We start from the raw sequence: 16,424 nt of genomic DNA, 5'->3' as shown, positions 1-16,424 counted from the left end.
AGTGGGTGGGAAATCTAAGATATTTATTATATTAGAAAAGTGCTTGTTTTGTTATAAAATGATGTACACTTCACAATAAAAACACATTTATGATGCACAAAAAAAGAGAAATAAATAGAAAATTTAGCAAATAATGACGAGGATAACTGTAATTAAAACAGCTTAAATATATGTAATTTAATGTTGAGTGTAATACATTTAATAAAGCAATGATTACATGATTACAACCAAATGTCTTATTACTATTATAATAATAATATTGCTAGCAAATATGTATATATATATAGATAGATAGTCTTATATTTATATGTATGTATATATATATATATATATATATATATATATATATATATATATATAAATATATAGTCTTATATTCTGTCTATGCCTGAGCACAGTGGTGGGCAGGCATCATGTAATCGATTGGAGGGCCACATGTGGCCCCTGGGCCGCCAGTTTGACACCCCTGCTCTAGAGTTAATGAAGTATGTTTACAATACAGAACAGTTCTCATATGTTTGTTTGTTTATTTACAGATTCATTTTGTGAACTATGGATATATTCTGTGAACCACTGAACCAGATTTAATGTTTGTGATATAACTTTCCTCACCTCTACTAAACAGATGATTTTTGCCAAAACTATTTGACATTTTTATACTTCCTGACCAGACTAGACGTTCAGTGGCCCCGAGGTCATTTGACTTTGAGACCCTCAGGCTAAGTTTATTCAAGTTATGGAAGCATAAACGAGGCAGAGGAAGGTGATTTAAGTGTCGCACAGGCCGCTCTGAGTGTTTCAGAAATAGCTGATCCACTGGGATTTTCACACACACACACACACACACGCAAACACACGCAAACATCTCTGGAGTTTACAGAGAAAATATCCAGTGAGCAGCAGTTTTCTCTGGAGAAAATGTCAGTGGTCAGATGAGACGGGTTTGAAATGATAGCATGATAACAGGAATTTCAAAGCGAGGTATGAAGATGAGCATCCCTGAACACTCAACACAGTAGACACTGGAGAAAAGAGACAAAGAGAAAAAGACAATGGAACAAAACCAGGGAACCAGGATTTTTACTCTCAATCATATTTCACTCGCTAAATTCACCAGACTCAGAGTTCACTGGCTCATTAAATCATTAGTGTCGATTTCTTGGGATCTGTGAACCCTCACTTTTTTTTTTTACTAGACTGCACACATTTCCCCCTCTCTCTCTCTCCCTCTCTCTCTCTCTCTCTCCCTCTCTCTCTCCCTCTCTCTCTCTCTCTCCCTCTCTCTGTCTGTCTGAAGCTGTGGGGAAACCAGCGCTCACATATCCAGACTCATTAGAAGAGGATGCACATCTCCACAATGCCAGGCAGATAACAGCAGTGTGCACCAGATAACAGATAAAGAAGGAGATTGCCCCCAGTGTAAATTTGTAGGCTGCATATTGTGACGGCATAATTCATTACCCCCCCCCCCCACACACACACACACACACACACACACACACATCCCATTTCACAAACCGGTTATCTGTTTCACTCAGATATCAATCCAAATCCATAAAATGTGATTACACTAAGCCTTAAACTGCTGTCCTGTATAAACCTGCCACTGGACTCTGGTTTCAGGTGGTGCTCTCTCTCTCTGTCTCTCTCTCTGTCTCTCGCTCTCTCTCTCTCTCTCTCGCTCTCTCTCTCTCTCTCTCTCGCTCTCTCTCTCTCTCTCTCTCTCTCTCTCTCTCTCTCTCTCCTCCTTACACCTGCCAGCGTGTCGCCCATGTCAAAATCCTCTTCACCTCAGGTAATGAGGCAAACCTCTGAGCTGGATGTTGAATTCAGTTCAACACATCAAGAATAGGTTGAGCCAGAAGGTTGTGGGATTGAATCCCAGTTGGACTGAGGGCCTTTCTGTGCAGAGTCTGTATGTGTGTGTGGGGGGGGGGGTTAACTGGACACCTGCGATGGCCTGCCGTCTTGTCCAGCGTGTTTCCTGTCTTTTACCCTGTGTCAGCTGGGATTGACTGCAGCCCACTGTGAGGCTCATGTGGAGGATGAAGCGGTAGACGATGGACGTCGAAGAATCGTTATCTTTGACTTAACCTATCGTGGGATATCTGCGTATCCTGTGTTGCAAAGCTCATCATAAACATTGATCGAGCACAGGTTTCACATTCTCTGTCGTCAGTCGCTCGAGTCGAGATCTTTAATCCACCAGCTCGAGATCGTTTTGACCAGCGATCTTTCCACTGTCATTAGCTTTGTTTAAGTGATGATTGTTGGCCTGTGCGTTCAGTCCCACTCGACTGTTTTGCCACATGCAGAAGAAGAAGAAGAAGCTTCACTTCCGCTTCAGCAGTAAACAAACGTGTCTCCTCATCTCCTCGCTGTCCACTCTCCGTCTCATTTTCCTCCTCCTTTTTTGTTTGGAATAAAAAAACACAGCCTTTACAAAATGGAAATACGTCACTTTTACGTGGATCTCACACATGACAGCACCAAACCAGAGAGTCGATGACGATCAATTAGAATGAAATGTTTGGTTACCAGGACGTTCTGGGAACGTTCCCTGAAGGTTCCACCCCAAGGTTCTCCTGTGGTTGATATGAAAAGTACAATTGGTTGTGTACACAAATATCTAATCAGCCAATCATGGGGCAGCAACTCAGTGCATGTATTGTAGACATAAGATAAGATAAGATCAACTTTATTTATCCCTCAAAGGGGAAATTCACTTATCAGAGCAGCAAAAACATTAAAGACGGACAAAATTAGACGCAAGCAAGCGATTAAAGAAAGTAAAACAGAAAAAAGGACATTATATACACTGACTAAGTATTGCACGTTGCAGGTAAATAAATATAGTGATTTTTGTGACTCAAGAATATAAATACTATTCCACAGGCAGTAGGCTACAGTGCTACATTATGAGTTGTAGTGCAAACTCGGAGAAATCTTGAGTTGTGCGTTCACCTTTTATATATATATATATATTTATATATATATATAGATATATATATATATAAAGTTACAATGAATGTTCTCCTACATTAAAATGAAAGTAGTAAATTCCGTGTTTATCCTGGGGAACAACACACGTGGTGAGACTTGATAAACAAAGGCGGCGTTTCGCGCCAGTTGCTCCTCCACTTGCCCGTTTTATTTGAAAATTATTAGTTGACTTGCCAGTTGATTTGGGGCCAAGCAAGAAATACTGCTGTCATTATGCAGAGTAACTGCTCGCTCCGTGCCACACTGGAGGCCCATTTGAAATTGATCTGAAAATGAATGCTGCACATAAAACAATAGGCAAATGTGTTTAATTACATCTGCTAATTTGTTCATCATGTCTCTGATGCGAGATGCTCGGTAGTAAACACCATTTAAAAAAGCTCCACTCGTGCAGAAAGGCTTGACTGAGCACAAAAACACAATGCCACGCTTCATAACACACAGTCACACCCCACAGGTGCAGGAAACGAGCACAGTTCTTCTTCTACGGCCACTGATCAGCCCCGGTGGAGCGACGGGGGGTTAAATGCATCTAAACAGTGGATAATGAGGACGCAGTTCAGCATCGCAATGAAAATCTGTTAAACACACTGAAACCTAAAGGCCTGCGTTACCGAAACAATATTTAACAAAAGAATTAAACAGCATGCGATGAAATAACATTTTTATTAATGTGCATAAAAGACTCTTTTATGCTCCAGCTACTTTGTCTCAACGTTGGAGGAAAACAGATTATATCTGCAAATCAGGGGGAAAACGAGGGCGTCTTTGCAAGTCGTGCAAAACTTTGCAAGAAAATCTGTAGTTCAGTCAGGAACACTGATCATAATTAAGCCAATCAACACCACAAATGGAAATACAGATAGACTTGGCATTGGACGCTTACAGGATTGGCCAAGCAACAAACTAAGCCAAAATAAGACCACCTCACACGAGAGAGCGTGAGGACTTCAGACGGTGGAGACGATGGTTGGTGTAGTCTGTGGGTTTCCTCCCACAGTCCGTCACAGGGTCCCACACATAGAGACAAACAACCACCCACTGGAAACCGGAGAACCTGGAGAACCCACGCGCACACTGGGAGAGAACATCTACACTCTGGCAGAAAGACCCTTGTTCCGACCGGATCGCGGGTTTTTGCTGTGAACCCTCACTGTGTGCAGATCTGGCAAATTGGACACTCTAAATTGACCTATGTCAGCTGGGATTGGAACCAGCACCTCCCACGATCCTCATGTGGAGGATGAAGCGGTAGAAGATGGATGGATGGATGGATGGATGGATGGGGTGGTAATGGTGCCAAAGCTTTGCCAGCAGCAGCAGTGATGTAGCGAGACATAAGTGAGGAAGGAGTTTCATTTAAATGGTGAAAACTGAGACTGCATAATTTCCTGGACAGTTAGACTTCATTTTGTCGTGGTATTTAAGAAAATAATGTCGTGGCTTCACACGTCTGAAAGAGAATGATATCAGGTACATGTTTTGCAAAACGCTCACACAAAAACAAGATTTAAGGCCAAAGAAGACTCCCTCAGTGTGACATGGAGGTTCATGCAATTAGCCCGCGACACACAGGGATGTCAAGGAATGGACGAGGATTTACAGAAGAACATTTAAGACGCACAATGACAAAAATGCGTCTTTTGTATAACTGCGAAAAGACGAAGCTCCTCACCGTTAAAAAACACTGGAGTTTTTTTAATGGATGTGTCACTGAGAAGGAGACTGTTTTTGTGTGTGTTGAATAATAAAAAGGTTTTACTCGTTCATTTCCTACAGTGGTCATTTCTGACCTGAAAGGAAGTTCAATATAAAGGCTAAAAAAACACAAAAGTGAAACGAAAGTGGTGATGAAAACAGGTCTCGATGAAAAACTCAATATTTCAGATTAGATCAAACACTGCAGGAAACGTGTGAAAATCGGCTTTGGATGAAGCAATCGTGACAGATCTCATTGACCTGCTCCACGATCAAGGAGATTCAATATGTAAGGACCATAAGGTCTCAGCCTGCAGTAGTTTAATAAGTAAAGTAAAAGGCAACCTAAGAACAATAAAAACAACAACAACAGCATTGGAATTAAAACCGTGCTGCGACAGTGGAGAAGATTAATGTGGAGCTAAATAACACAGTGAGCTGTGAAACTGTCCTCAAATGCAGGACGAACTTCACCAAAGACTTGGTGTGCTTTGATTTATTTGGGCTTTTAGGCTGTTTTTGGCTTTCATTAGGATTTGGTTAGTTTTCTTCCTTGTGTTGCATTTAAGGGTGTCGTATTTTGTCCTGTTTCGTTTTGTGTCCGTGGCTTTTGCCTTGTTTTCTCTTCGCCTTTCCCTCCTGCAGTGTCTTGCTTGGTGATTGCGTTGACCCTCACTGATTACACTGGGGGCCACACGGTTGGTGTCGTGGTTAATGCTCCTGCCTTTGCAGCAAGAAGACTCAGCTTTCTACATGGAGATGCATGTGTGCATGGATTTCTCCAGGTTCTCCGACAGTCTAAAAACATGCAGATTTGTGGTTTAGGCACATTGGACGCTTGTTTGTCTGTATGTGGCCCTGTGATGGACAGGTGTCCTCTCTGTCGGCTGGGATTGGCACCAGCGACCTTCATGTGGAGTTTTTAGAGCAGTTTCTTGTTTTCTCTTTTCACTGCATTCACCTTATTCCTGGATGGGTTACTGTAGAAATGTTTATGGATGTAACTTTCGGAGCAGAAGCAGCAGTAAACTAGTTCTTTTCCAGTGGCAAAACAGGGAAAGAGGAGGAGGAGGAGGCGGCGGCGGCGGCAGCTGCGTGGCTGTGAGATCGCACTGTTCCTGCAACGCATGAGCATCCTACAGTTTGTAAATCACCCCATGTTTGAAATGAATACCCCGGCTTGGTGATGTGGGACACTAAGACTCCTGCTTGGCTCTATCTCTGCCTTTAAATAAATAAGATTGTGTCCCGCCGACCTTATTGCTGTGTAAATACTGATGCACCTCAGAGGTTTTCAGACAGAGTAAACTTAATTCTTTACATTTATTATTCGGGGGGGAAACACAGACACTGCTGCGGCGCATTGTACGCAGTGTTAAAGTAACAGTGAAGGAGTCAATTCAACTCTTAATATTGAACTTTTAGTTTATGAATTTAACACAAATCCTCATCAGAATTGGTGTCAATTTGACACATTTAGTGTTACATTCACGCCGCTGTTTGAACTGTGTAGACGAAGGCAGGTCACGTTGTTGTGTAACAGGTTAACGTTGTTACAGGCTGTGATTTTTTTAATGATTTTGCTTGTGCTTGCCATTTGTTTTCTTTGTCCTTTAAGGACTCATTAAATTTCGCTTTTTTCTTTTTTCTTACCTGCATTGCAACCACTACAGGGTGCAGCTCTGCAGTTCATGTGTTAAGGAGAAAACCTCACGTCCCCGTCCAAAATATTAGATTCCCTGGCTTTGCATCCATCAAGCCTGTTGCCTTGCTCTCTGGTTTCCATTGAGTGCTGCTGCTGCAGCAGTGTCACTGTTCTACTCTCTGCTGTTGACGATGAAATTCCCCCGGTGCAAAATAACACTGAGATCAAATTGCAGCTCGGACCTGGCGAGGATGCACCTTGAACATAACAATACTTTTCAACCTATTTGAGCGAGGGGCGGCTTTTTTCCTCACATGAAACCATCAAGTTTAAGTACAGATCCAGGATGACGAATGGCCGCCTCGTAGCGAGCCCAAACAGCTCCTGCTGCTCGACGGTGAAAAACTAGAGCTGACTCCCAGAAGCATTTATTTCCCTCTTCTATCACTTTCCCAACTTGGAGAAGTAACTTTTATTCCGTCTGGATTACTTTCTTTATTATTATTATTTCCTGTGCGCACATTAAATACGTAGATATATCTCAGAAAGCTCTCGACTTTATGAGTAAATCTGGGTTTAGGAAAGGTCTGACACCCCTGTGTGACTGTCTGTCATATTTCAGAGTAAAACTGCAGATTGTTTGATCTCCTTACCTGCTTTAGAAGCACCTCAATGCATAAATCTGCATACAAATAACGGCATTTTTACATCTTGACAAAAGCAGTACAGAGCCTATATTCAACACTCTTCTATGGAGACGTTTACGGCGACATTAAGTATGTAAATAAAAACAAGGGAATTAATTAGCTTTGTGAATTAGACAGAGTCGGTTTTACAGGTCATTTTTTAGAAATGTCACGGCGATCACACGAGAACACGGGGGCGCGGCTCCAGTGTCTCTTATTTGCTTATGATCCTGAATATCTGAGGGATGATTGAGGACGTGTCTCAGGTTTGAGCCGCAGCATTTCATGGCCTGTTCACATTTAGATTGTATTTGGACTTGAAATGAGCTCCACAAGAAAAGACAAGAAGAAAAATACACCCTTTTTGAAATGTTCTCCCCTGAGATGAGAGGAAGGAAAGAAAGAAGGAAAGAAAGAAAGAAAGAAAGAAAGAAAGAGAGGAAGAAAGAAAGAAAGAAAGAAAGAAAGGAAGAAAGAAAGAAAGAGCCCTTTTATTTCTTCCACATTTTTCCCAAATTACCTTGCTATTAGCATCTCTTTTGTCTGGTGATGACAGTGACAGATTTGTGAGGTGACCTCCTGCAGGCACAGTCACACGATGACAGGAGTGAGAAAACAGATCACACACTATACCGAGTGACAAACTCAGCGACTGGTTAAAATGCGTCCACACCGTAGGTAAACAATAGATAATAATTTCTTTTCACTGTGACTATTGTAACCATGACAACAAGGGACATGCACGTATACCTTAGGGATGCTATTCCAGGACACGCTCCTATAGGGACTGTTGGAGTTGTTAATTTCTTACCTGTGATTTTACTTTTTTGGCAGTAAATGAATATGCCACCCATCTTTGTGTAGTTGCTTGGTTTTTGGAGCCTGAGAATAAGTAGAATAAGTATTTTTTCGCAAGGACTTTGGTTTACGGAGGGCTCAATTTTGCACTGACGTGTTTCTTGCAGCCCAAACAGATGCTGTTTAAGTTTAGAAGCAGAAGACATTTTGCTATTTAACTTGTTGATAAATTGGGATCTTGTAATCTCAGACGGCAAGCATGAACTAAAGGTCACGTGTGAGCTCGCCTGCATTGTAACACACGTTGGACGTGGGTGGTGTAGTGGATAGCGCTCCTGCCTTTGCAGCAAGAAGACAGTTAGGGTTAGAGCCCCGGTTGGAACAAGGTTCTTTCTGCATGGAGTTTGCATGTTCTGTCCCTGTGTGTGCGTAGGTGTTCTCCGGGTTCTCCGGCTTCCTCCCACAGTCCAAAAACATGCAATATGGAGATTGATGGAGGTAAATTAGACAACTTATAACATGTTATTTATGTCTCTTTTTATGATTTTTTATTGCAAACTATACATTGATATTGATATTAAAACAAACTTTTATTTTGAAATTCTGTGAACTATTGTCACAAACATTGCTAATGCAATATCATGATGGTGGGAATAGTGGGTGTGTTTTTAACTTGACCGCCCCCTACTGGCCAGACTAGATGCTCAGTGGCCCTCAGGTCATTTGAGTTTGAGACCCTTGATACAGACCAGCGGTCTCAAACTTGTGGCCCTCTGATCTATTTCCTGTGGCCCTGTATGTGATGTATACTTTTTTATACCGAGATAAATTTTGCATCACAATTACAACAAGTCAACACTTTTATTTTGAAATTCCAGCCACCTATTGGTCAGACTAGACTCTCAATGGCCCCCAGGTCATTTAAGTTTGAGAGCCCTGCTCTAAATTGACCGTGGGTGTGAATGTGAGAGTGAATGGTTGTTTGTCCTGCGATGGACTGGCCATCTGTCCACGGTGTGACCCCACCCCGCGACCCTCCTGTGGAGGATAAAAGAGGTAGAAAATGGATGGATGGATGGATGGAAATGTATCGCAATCGCAGGACAATTAGAAGCTGCACACGATGCAGTATCCATGCTGTCCGTCAGCGGGCACAGCTGCCAACACAGCTGGACGTCTGCAGAGAAACGAGCTCTCATTTCAGAGAGATGCTGCACGTGCTCTCACCCAAACATCTGTCACTGCGTCATATACCGGACGAATGGCTGGTGTTTACAAAGTAAGTGTGTTTGTGTCAGACTGCGCCTGGTGCCACAGCCTTCTGAACGAGGGGGCCGCGCTGATGTAGCTGCGTTACATCAGAAACTGAAATCAATAAAAAAAAAACACAAGGTCTGACATGAATAGAAATTTAATTCTGTGTCAGTTAAGGATTAAAGTTCCGGCCCCACGCAGTCTTCACGCTCCACAGGTTCTACTTCAGCAGCAACCATGTGGATTCATTGAAATTCAACATGTACCTGTACCACAATAACTTTTTCAAAGATATTTTACTGGTATTCACAGCTTTAAACTGAGTGGCACCACAAAAAACAGCCTAATAATAGTCCTTATGTTGTGGTGTTCCACTGAGTCTGGGAACTGCTTGTTAAAAGATGAAAATACACCAAAGGATATAATCTTCTTATCTAAATAACAGATTATTAATTGTTTTCCCAGGAAATGGAAATGTTTTATTTTTAATCCCAACCAGTGTCATGGAATAATCTAAGAATATCCCAATCATGACAGCTTTCACACATAAGCCTCTAATCACCTGGGTTTGTAGATATTTTTTTTTGTTTTGTTTCCCAAGAAAAACCCTGTGGCACACGGATGGTAACGTGTTTATTGTTCCAGCTGCTGGAACAGTCTGGAATAAACAGAAGGACGGGGCAGTTTTCACAAGCAGGGGCAGCATCGCAGCATCGCAGCATCGCAGCATCGCAGCAGCTGAGTCCGTCGTATACAAGCAGGAGGAAATTTCAGCCTCATCAACAAAAACGTCAGAGGAGAACGACGCAGGAGCAACGCCTGGAAAATTTAATAGACAAGTGATCCCTGGCAGTGCGGCATTAAAACTCTACAGTGGTGATTATGTCGCTGCCAAAAAACAAAGGAGGTGGTGGCTGTGTTTATGCTTTACAGCACAGCAATAAAACCCAGTGATAAAGCACCAAACTAGAAAGTAGCAAAACAATATCTGTCACTGCTAAAGGTGACCTTTACACGCATCTATTTCTTTCTTTTTGTTTCTTGCATCAAAGGTAATTCATGACCTTAGAAATTGTTTGACAACAGCAGCTCTAAGTCATTGGCACGACTGGCCTTTTCTGGGGCTTTTTAAACATATTCAACGTTCTTCATCCATGAGGGGAAAAAAAGTCATTATGGTAAATTATGATATTAAAAATATTGGTGTTTTTCCGATACACAGTTCTAGCACGACTCGGCTCTACTTGGTTTTTGGTACCTGCTCTGCTGAGCTTCCAAGTGAGCTGAGCCGATACTAAAATGTGACATGGTCAGAGAGTGTCGTCACTGAAAGAATCAAACGGAACAATGCTGAATTAACTGTAGATCAGTTGAAAACACCTAAAAATCCCTGAAAACGAGCGTTAATCTCTTGGTTAAGGTCATGTTTTTTTGTTTCTTTCACGTTTCATTTTTCCTGTTTTATTTTGAAACTTACCTCTCCTCTCGTTTCAGAGTGCTTCACTTCCTTCCCCTGTGTGATTGTCTGCCCCGCCCTCGTTAGACTCACCTGTGTCTCGTTGCCTCCGCCCACCTCATACCCGTATATAAGCTGTGATCTGTTTACTATCGCCTGGTCACTGACTTCCGCCTTTGCCTTGCTGTTTTTTGGATTTGTTTGTACTGAATCTGCCTTTAGAGACAAGTGAAGTGATTTTGTTTATTGAATTCTGAGCTGTTTTTGAGTCGTGCTGTTGTCGAGTACCAGTCTTACACAACCGCTTTGCTGGTCACTAGTTTGTGTGTTTGTGTCACGTATAAAACGTTTCCTGCAGCTGTGGTATGACGACTCCGCCCACGTTGAGGCGATGCTATTGTAATGGAAAGACGAGCAGAAAAAAGTGCCTTAATGATGCAGGTGAAAGCTCCTGCTGTAAGTGAACTTTGAATTTTGATTGTTTATTGAAAGAGAAATAAAAGGAACAGTGTATATGTACAATTAAGCACCATTTATGGAGGGAAGTTGCATGTTGCAGCTTAATATCGCGCGCTCTTCTTCTCCAAGTGTGTTGGAGAAACTATGTAGTCCTCCAGTTAACGTTAAATCTCAAAATATGATACATTTGTCTATTTTGGGCTGCTGTAAACACATGATGTGTAATTATTTTATCTTACATGTCTCACAACTGGAGTGTTTTTTGTAACATTAATTGATGATAAAGCCTTTTTTTAGCATGTGACTTTGTCCTCGTCTTTATAATTAAATGTTAAACAATGAAAATGCTATGTTTACGCTAACATTTGCCCCACACAGACTGAATCACTGAAAGTTGGGCTGTGAGTGATTTATTTTGTTGACATGCTGGCATTTGTTCTGGAAATTAACATGATCACATTTATCTTAATTTGCATCTCCATTAATGAATGAGCCGGGCACAGAGCTGTTATCAGCGCTGTAATCAGCAGCTTTGATTCACACGCTCTGGAAAAGGAGGGTTCTTTTTTTGGCATCGACGCTGCGAGTGAGCCGGGGAAATGTTTTATGCCTTCATTCTTAAAAGGTGAATAAAAAATTAGATCCTGTAAAAGATTCACAGCCAGTACATGGCTCAATTTACATTTTTCCCCCCCGGTTTATAGCCTATATATTGTAGCTGCTTCAGTTTATAGCAGCGTGTTATGAGGCCCGTGTTTGGAAATGTTAAATGTGTAAAATAAAAAAATGTTGTTAAACAAGTCCACATCTGGAGTCAAATATCAGATTATTGATTTTTCGTACCCTTTGTACTTCTACAATAGATAGTGGTGGGTTTCCCCGGCGGGGGGATCTCAGCAGTGTTTTCAGAGAGGTGGTTGTGGGTTGGGAGGTTGCTGCCCCTTCAAACGCTGTATTTCTCTGAGCTAGATACAACCTCACTTTCACCAGCCAACTCCTCTAACCTCGAGGCAAGTGCTGCCCCTTTTCATGAACCCACTTTCCATTTATTAACTGACTCGCTGACTGCAAGTTCTTGCAGAAAGAAATACAGCGCAGTACGGCCCGCTTTGAGTCGTAAGAGTTTGCTACTCAGGGAGAAAATAAAAACCTGTAATGAAGGGCTTTTTTTTCCTCCTCCCCCCGTCTCCACCCGATGCAATCGGCTCGCAGCGTGTTCCCTTTCAAACCTGAAGCGTTTCATTTCTATGCACACCATCGGAGAGGCAGCTGATGTTTCCTTTATGCACCGAAATAGTAACAGTGTCCTCGTATAGGACATAAGGACTTGAAACGTGAAAATTACTCACACAGTACAGGCACCGTGCAGGGGAGTAACATGAATAGCCTACTATATGTATGACATTCAGATTGAACCCTTTTTTTGTGAAGAACTGTTCCATTTTAAAGATTCATATGGCAATTTACAGCATTTGCACAGGGGAGAATAAGGGCTGGGGGGTGGCGGGTTGTCACCTGTAGTTTTGGACGTGCTTTGACCTCGACGAGTCGGTTATCGCGACACGTACGGATGCAAATGCCACGATAACTCCGCCAAAATAAGTCGTGCTGCGGCAGGGAGGCAGCAAACGTGCAGCAGATGCTCCAGTGTTCTTCAGATTATCTCGGGGAGGTAGCTGCACTACTCCAACCAAATTGATCTGTACACAGGAATACTGCTGAGCGTGCTTAAAGAGTTCTGCCCACAGGGGGTCAGGGATGTGTCAGCCGAAGCGTATTGTTGTGAAGTAGGTGGAGAGAGAGGGAGTGAGAGGGGTACGAAGGGCAGTTTATTTGCTGACTTATAGTTCCCCTCCAGTGCCCTAATGGAAAATTTTGAATAATTTCTAACATGCCTCGGCCGAGAATCATAGGTTTACACAGCAGAATGCAGAGCAGCGTGAGCTGAACCGGGCTCTGCAGTCCAATGTGGCACTAATCCATTTAGTAAGAGTGGGCGGAGAAATTGACAGAGTGGCATATTGTGATATTTTGTGTCACGATATTAGAGACACCAAGTATCGTAACTTTTTGTAGCATAAAAAAGTAGTATTAAAAATATTGAGAGCAGCGATCAACAAACTCTAAGTATTCAAGGGGAAAATCTGAAAATATTGTATAAAAGTGACAATAGGGAGTAGGCAAACCTTGCAGAATATTAATGCGATATTTTCTGTGTTGTTGCTTTGAATCTGTTATCCACCCTATAAAGAGAGAAATAGTCCCTTGCTTTCTTGAAATTGATGTGTTTGAAGAAACCGTTTTTCCACGCCTGTGATTTTTGGATATATTTGTGTGAAGAAGCAGCCGAACAGTCGTACCTAATAAAGGGGCTGGTCTCTAAATCTACATATGCCAATTAAACCATCTTCAGTGTTACACATTGGACTTGAAAACAATCCCCGCTTTACTTTTACTGACTAAACCTTTTACAGTGTACTCTAGAATGCACTGAAGTAAAGATTTATCTGAAAATATCAGCTTTTACTCCATTGTCATTTCAACTTCTGACCAGCGGGGGCAGTAGGGGAAATGTGTGTGGAAATCTCAACGCCATTTTGTCTACTTCCGGTTAAACGTCCGTGATTGAAAATCACCTGCAGCTGGACCTACGTGGATGGTTCCGCGCCTCCGTGTTTACTGCTTTACTCTGCAGATAGACATGAGTTTGTTCGTGTCCTCCTTTTCAAAATAATTAATTACACATTATTTATTTAAAAAAAAAAAAAAAAAGAATCGTCCAAAAATGAGCTTTATTGTCATCACTAACTGGCAGAAACGTCTGCTTCTCACGGATATGCAAACATGGTCACAGTGGTGAACGTCACCAGGTGAGTTCTCTACAGACACATATTATGTGAATTAAGCAGACATTCAACAACGTTCATTGTATAAATATATAAATAAATGTTTTAGTCTAGTTAACTTAAAGTTAAATCCACCTTAGAGTAACAAATTAGTTGTTTTAAGCCAAACATGCAAATTAAATCTTTGGGGAATGTTACCCTTTTGTTGTTATTGCTTAAATTATACCAAATTATATTAAATTAATTAAGTTTTTTCAAACATATTTTAAAAGCCTCCTGTTGCCATTTTATGCAAACGCCTTAAATAAATTACTTTTCATTGTTTTATACTGACTTCAAGTAAAATATACAAACAATTGATTATTGTGCTTACCCAGGTCTTGTTTATGGGTATTTTATAAATGATTGGTGCTGGGAAGAACTTGCACAAGTGTGGTAAATAAGGTGAATGCTTATTTTCGTTAATGTGTTTGATATTTTGAGCTGCATGAGAGTTTGTTGTGTTTTAATGTAGTCCACTGACAATGATGAGAACAGCTCCCTCTCTTCCGTTGAAGCTTTGGGCTCAGTTTTGCAGCATTTCTGATTGTGCTGTAGTGTTCCCTGATGTAAATCTCCACAACTGGCTGACTTTGAAGCCCCGTGACTGCAGAGAAAACCCCATGCAAGCTCAGCAGAGCAGATAAATAACAGTGAGCAAATGAAAAAAGTGGGTATTTTCCCCCTATTTGCACTCTCCCTTTGCATTTTCCACTCATAATGAAAACAGAACATATCTGCCAAAGTGCTGAAAAGTTGCTGCCAAGGGAGGAGAAAAGCCTCAAGTGTCATTTCACATGACATATTTCAAACAGTCTGGAGAAAATATTATGTAGGGAATAGTGTTGTTGGAAATTGTTGACCCTGCAGAACAGAACAGAACAAAACTTTGATTTTTAAATTACCATCACCCTTTGTGCTATTTGCATTGCACCTGTCATCACTTAATTCTCTGCCTGCATAAAAAAATGTGGCAGGAGTGCGACCTTGTATATGTGTTTATTAATCTGAGTGCAAAGCTCTTGAGAAATGTGATGACAAACAAAAATGAATATTGCCACATTTGTGAGAAGCCTCTACTGTAGATAAATGAGTGTAATTGTCATAAAGATCAAGTGTCTTTGTCAACACATCACCGTGACCTTCGAGTAGTCTTGAGTCTCAAATTGGGAAGTTGTAAGTGGTTGTTTGGCAGCAGTTGACTGAGCAACTGTGTGTGTTTTCCAGCAGTGTCTCATTCTCCTTCGTAGATGTTTACCCCACTCACACCTGGGAGCTGAATAGTGTGCAGCCACAGCACTGTATTGGAAACTTTAAATGCTGTGAAATAAAATAGAAAGAAATTTGAACTCTGTTAGACATAAAATGTGTCATATTTAGGTCCAGTTTCAGTTCAATTTCTGATTCGATTTAATATCGATTCATTTAGAGATATCTCACATGTATTGCTTCATTATCGAAAAGATTTTCACAGAACTAATTTTGCAAAAAAGTAATTAACATCATGCATTTATTTCTTTATTTATCATGACCATACAGTGCAACTCTAAAATAGTCATGAGTCGTCATTCAAACTCATTCAAGTTCGAAATACAGCCTAGAATCGTATCAGATAGTTTGATGTAGCTACCAGGTTGTCCAGCAGAGGGTGCTGTGAGCACAGCTTGGCGTGTATCGATGCTTTTGCGGTGATGATGGAGAACACAAACTAAACTAAAGTATTCTCTTCGGGTAAGCACTAACGACACCGACTAGGGCTGAACGACTTTGAATAAATATGTAATTGTGATTATTTTTGACTGATTTTGCGACGGCAAAATGATTCGCGGTTTGAGAGGAAATAGTAATTTTGACATCGTTATTCTCATTTTAATTTGAATAACAGATTTAAAATGATTACTGTGTGATGTTTGTGCAGATCTGTGAGGAAACAAATATGTTTTCTTCAGTCTGTAGAATATGATGTGTACAGGGGAGAGGACAATATTTTTGTATCTAAAATTCAAATGGGACACATAATTTGGCTTCAAGAAATATTGCGAAAATTGCAGTAGGCCGTATTGTGATTATGATCAAATTTCAATGACTCGCCCTAACACCAACGCATCTGAACAGCAGTGTGTGGAAGTGTTTGTCTGTGGTCACGCAAGAGTATTGCGGTCACATGAGACGGGAAATGGCATATGTCAAAAAGATCAATCCAAGGATTTTATGAATCAATATCAGATCTTTCAAATGAAGATTGACATGAATTGTAAAATCAATTTACTCTACCCAGCCTTAAGTTATTTATTTTAATAATCCATTCATTTGTGTGCTGTCGTTTGGCTGCAGCCTGTAAATCACCAAAGCTGCTTCTACTCTGGAACCAATGCGACAGTTCTTGAATTTATGAGGCCTTACATTAGCATTCATATGTACATGGCAAACATAACACATCGAGAGATGAACTAAGAGCTGGGTAGTTCCTTCGCAGCATGTGGCAGTATGACTTCTTTTAGATGTTATGACTGGTTGCTCTTGTTTTGAATCACGATACA

General features: G+C 41.1%; 1 protein-coding gene across 3 annotated transcripts in view; it reads left to right on the top strand.

Moving 5' to 3' along the window:
• fstl5 (follistatin-like 5) overlaps positions 1–16,424 on the top strand; it is a 170,693-nt gene that overhangs the window by 14,952 nt on the left and 139,317 nt on the right. The window contains exon 1 of one of the 3 annotated variants that reach the window (XM_058650035.1): positions 13,627–13,869. The exons of the other annotated variants lie outside the window; for them this stretch is intronic. Coding sequence (XP_058506018.1) covers positions 13,844–13,869 — 26 coding nt within the window. The 5' untranslated portion in view covers positions 13,627–13,843. Of the gene's footprint in view, positions 1–13,626; positions 13,870–16,424 lie in introns of those variants that run through there. 3 annotated transcript variants of the gene reach the window in all.

Source organism: Solea solea, chromosome 14 (assembly GCF_958295425.1).
Source record: "Solea solea chromosome 14, fSolSol10.1, whole genome shotgun sequence".
NCBI lineage: Eukaryota > Metazoa > Chordata > Actinopteri > Pleuronectiformes > Soleidae > Solea > Solea solea.
Note: the sequence above shows the minus strand (reverse complement) of the source record. Positions and strands in the feature narration are given on the sequence as shown.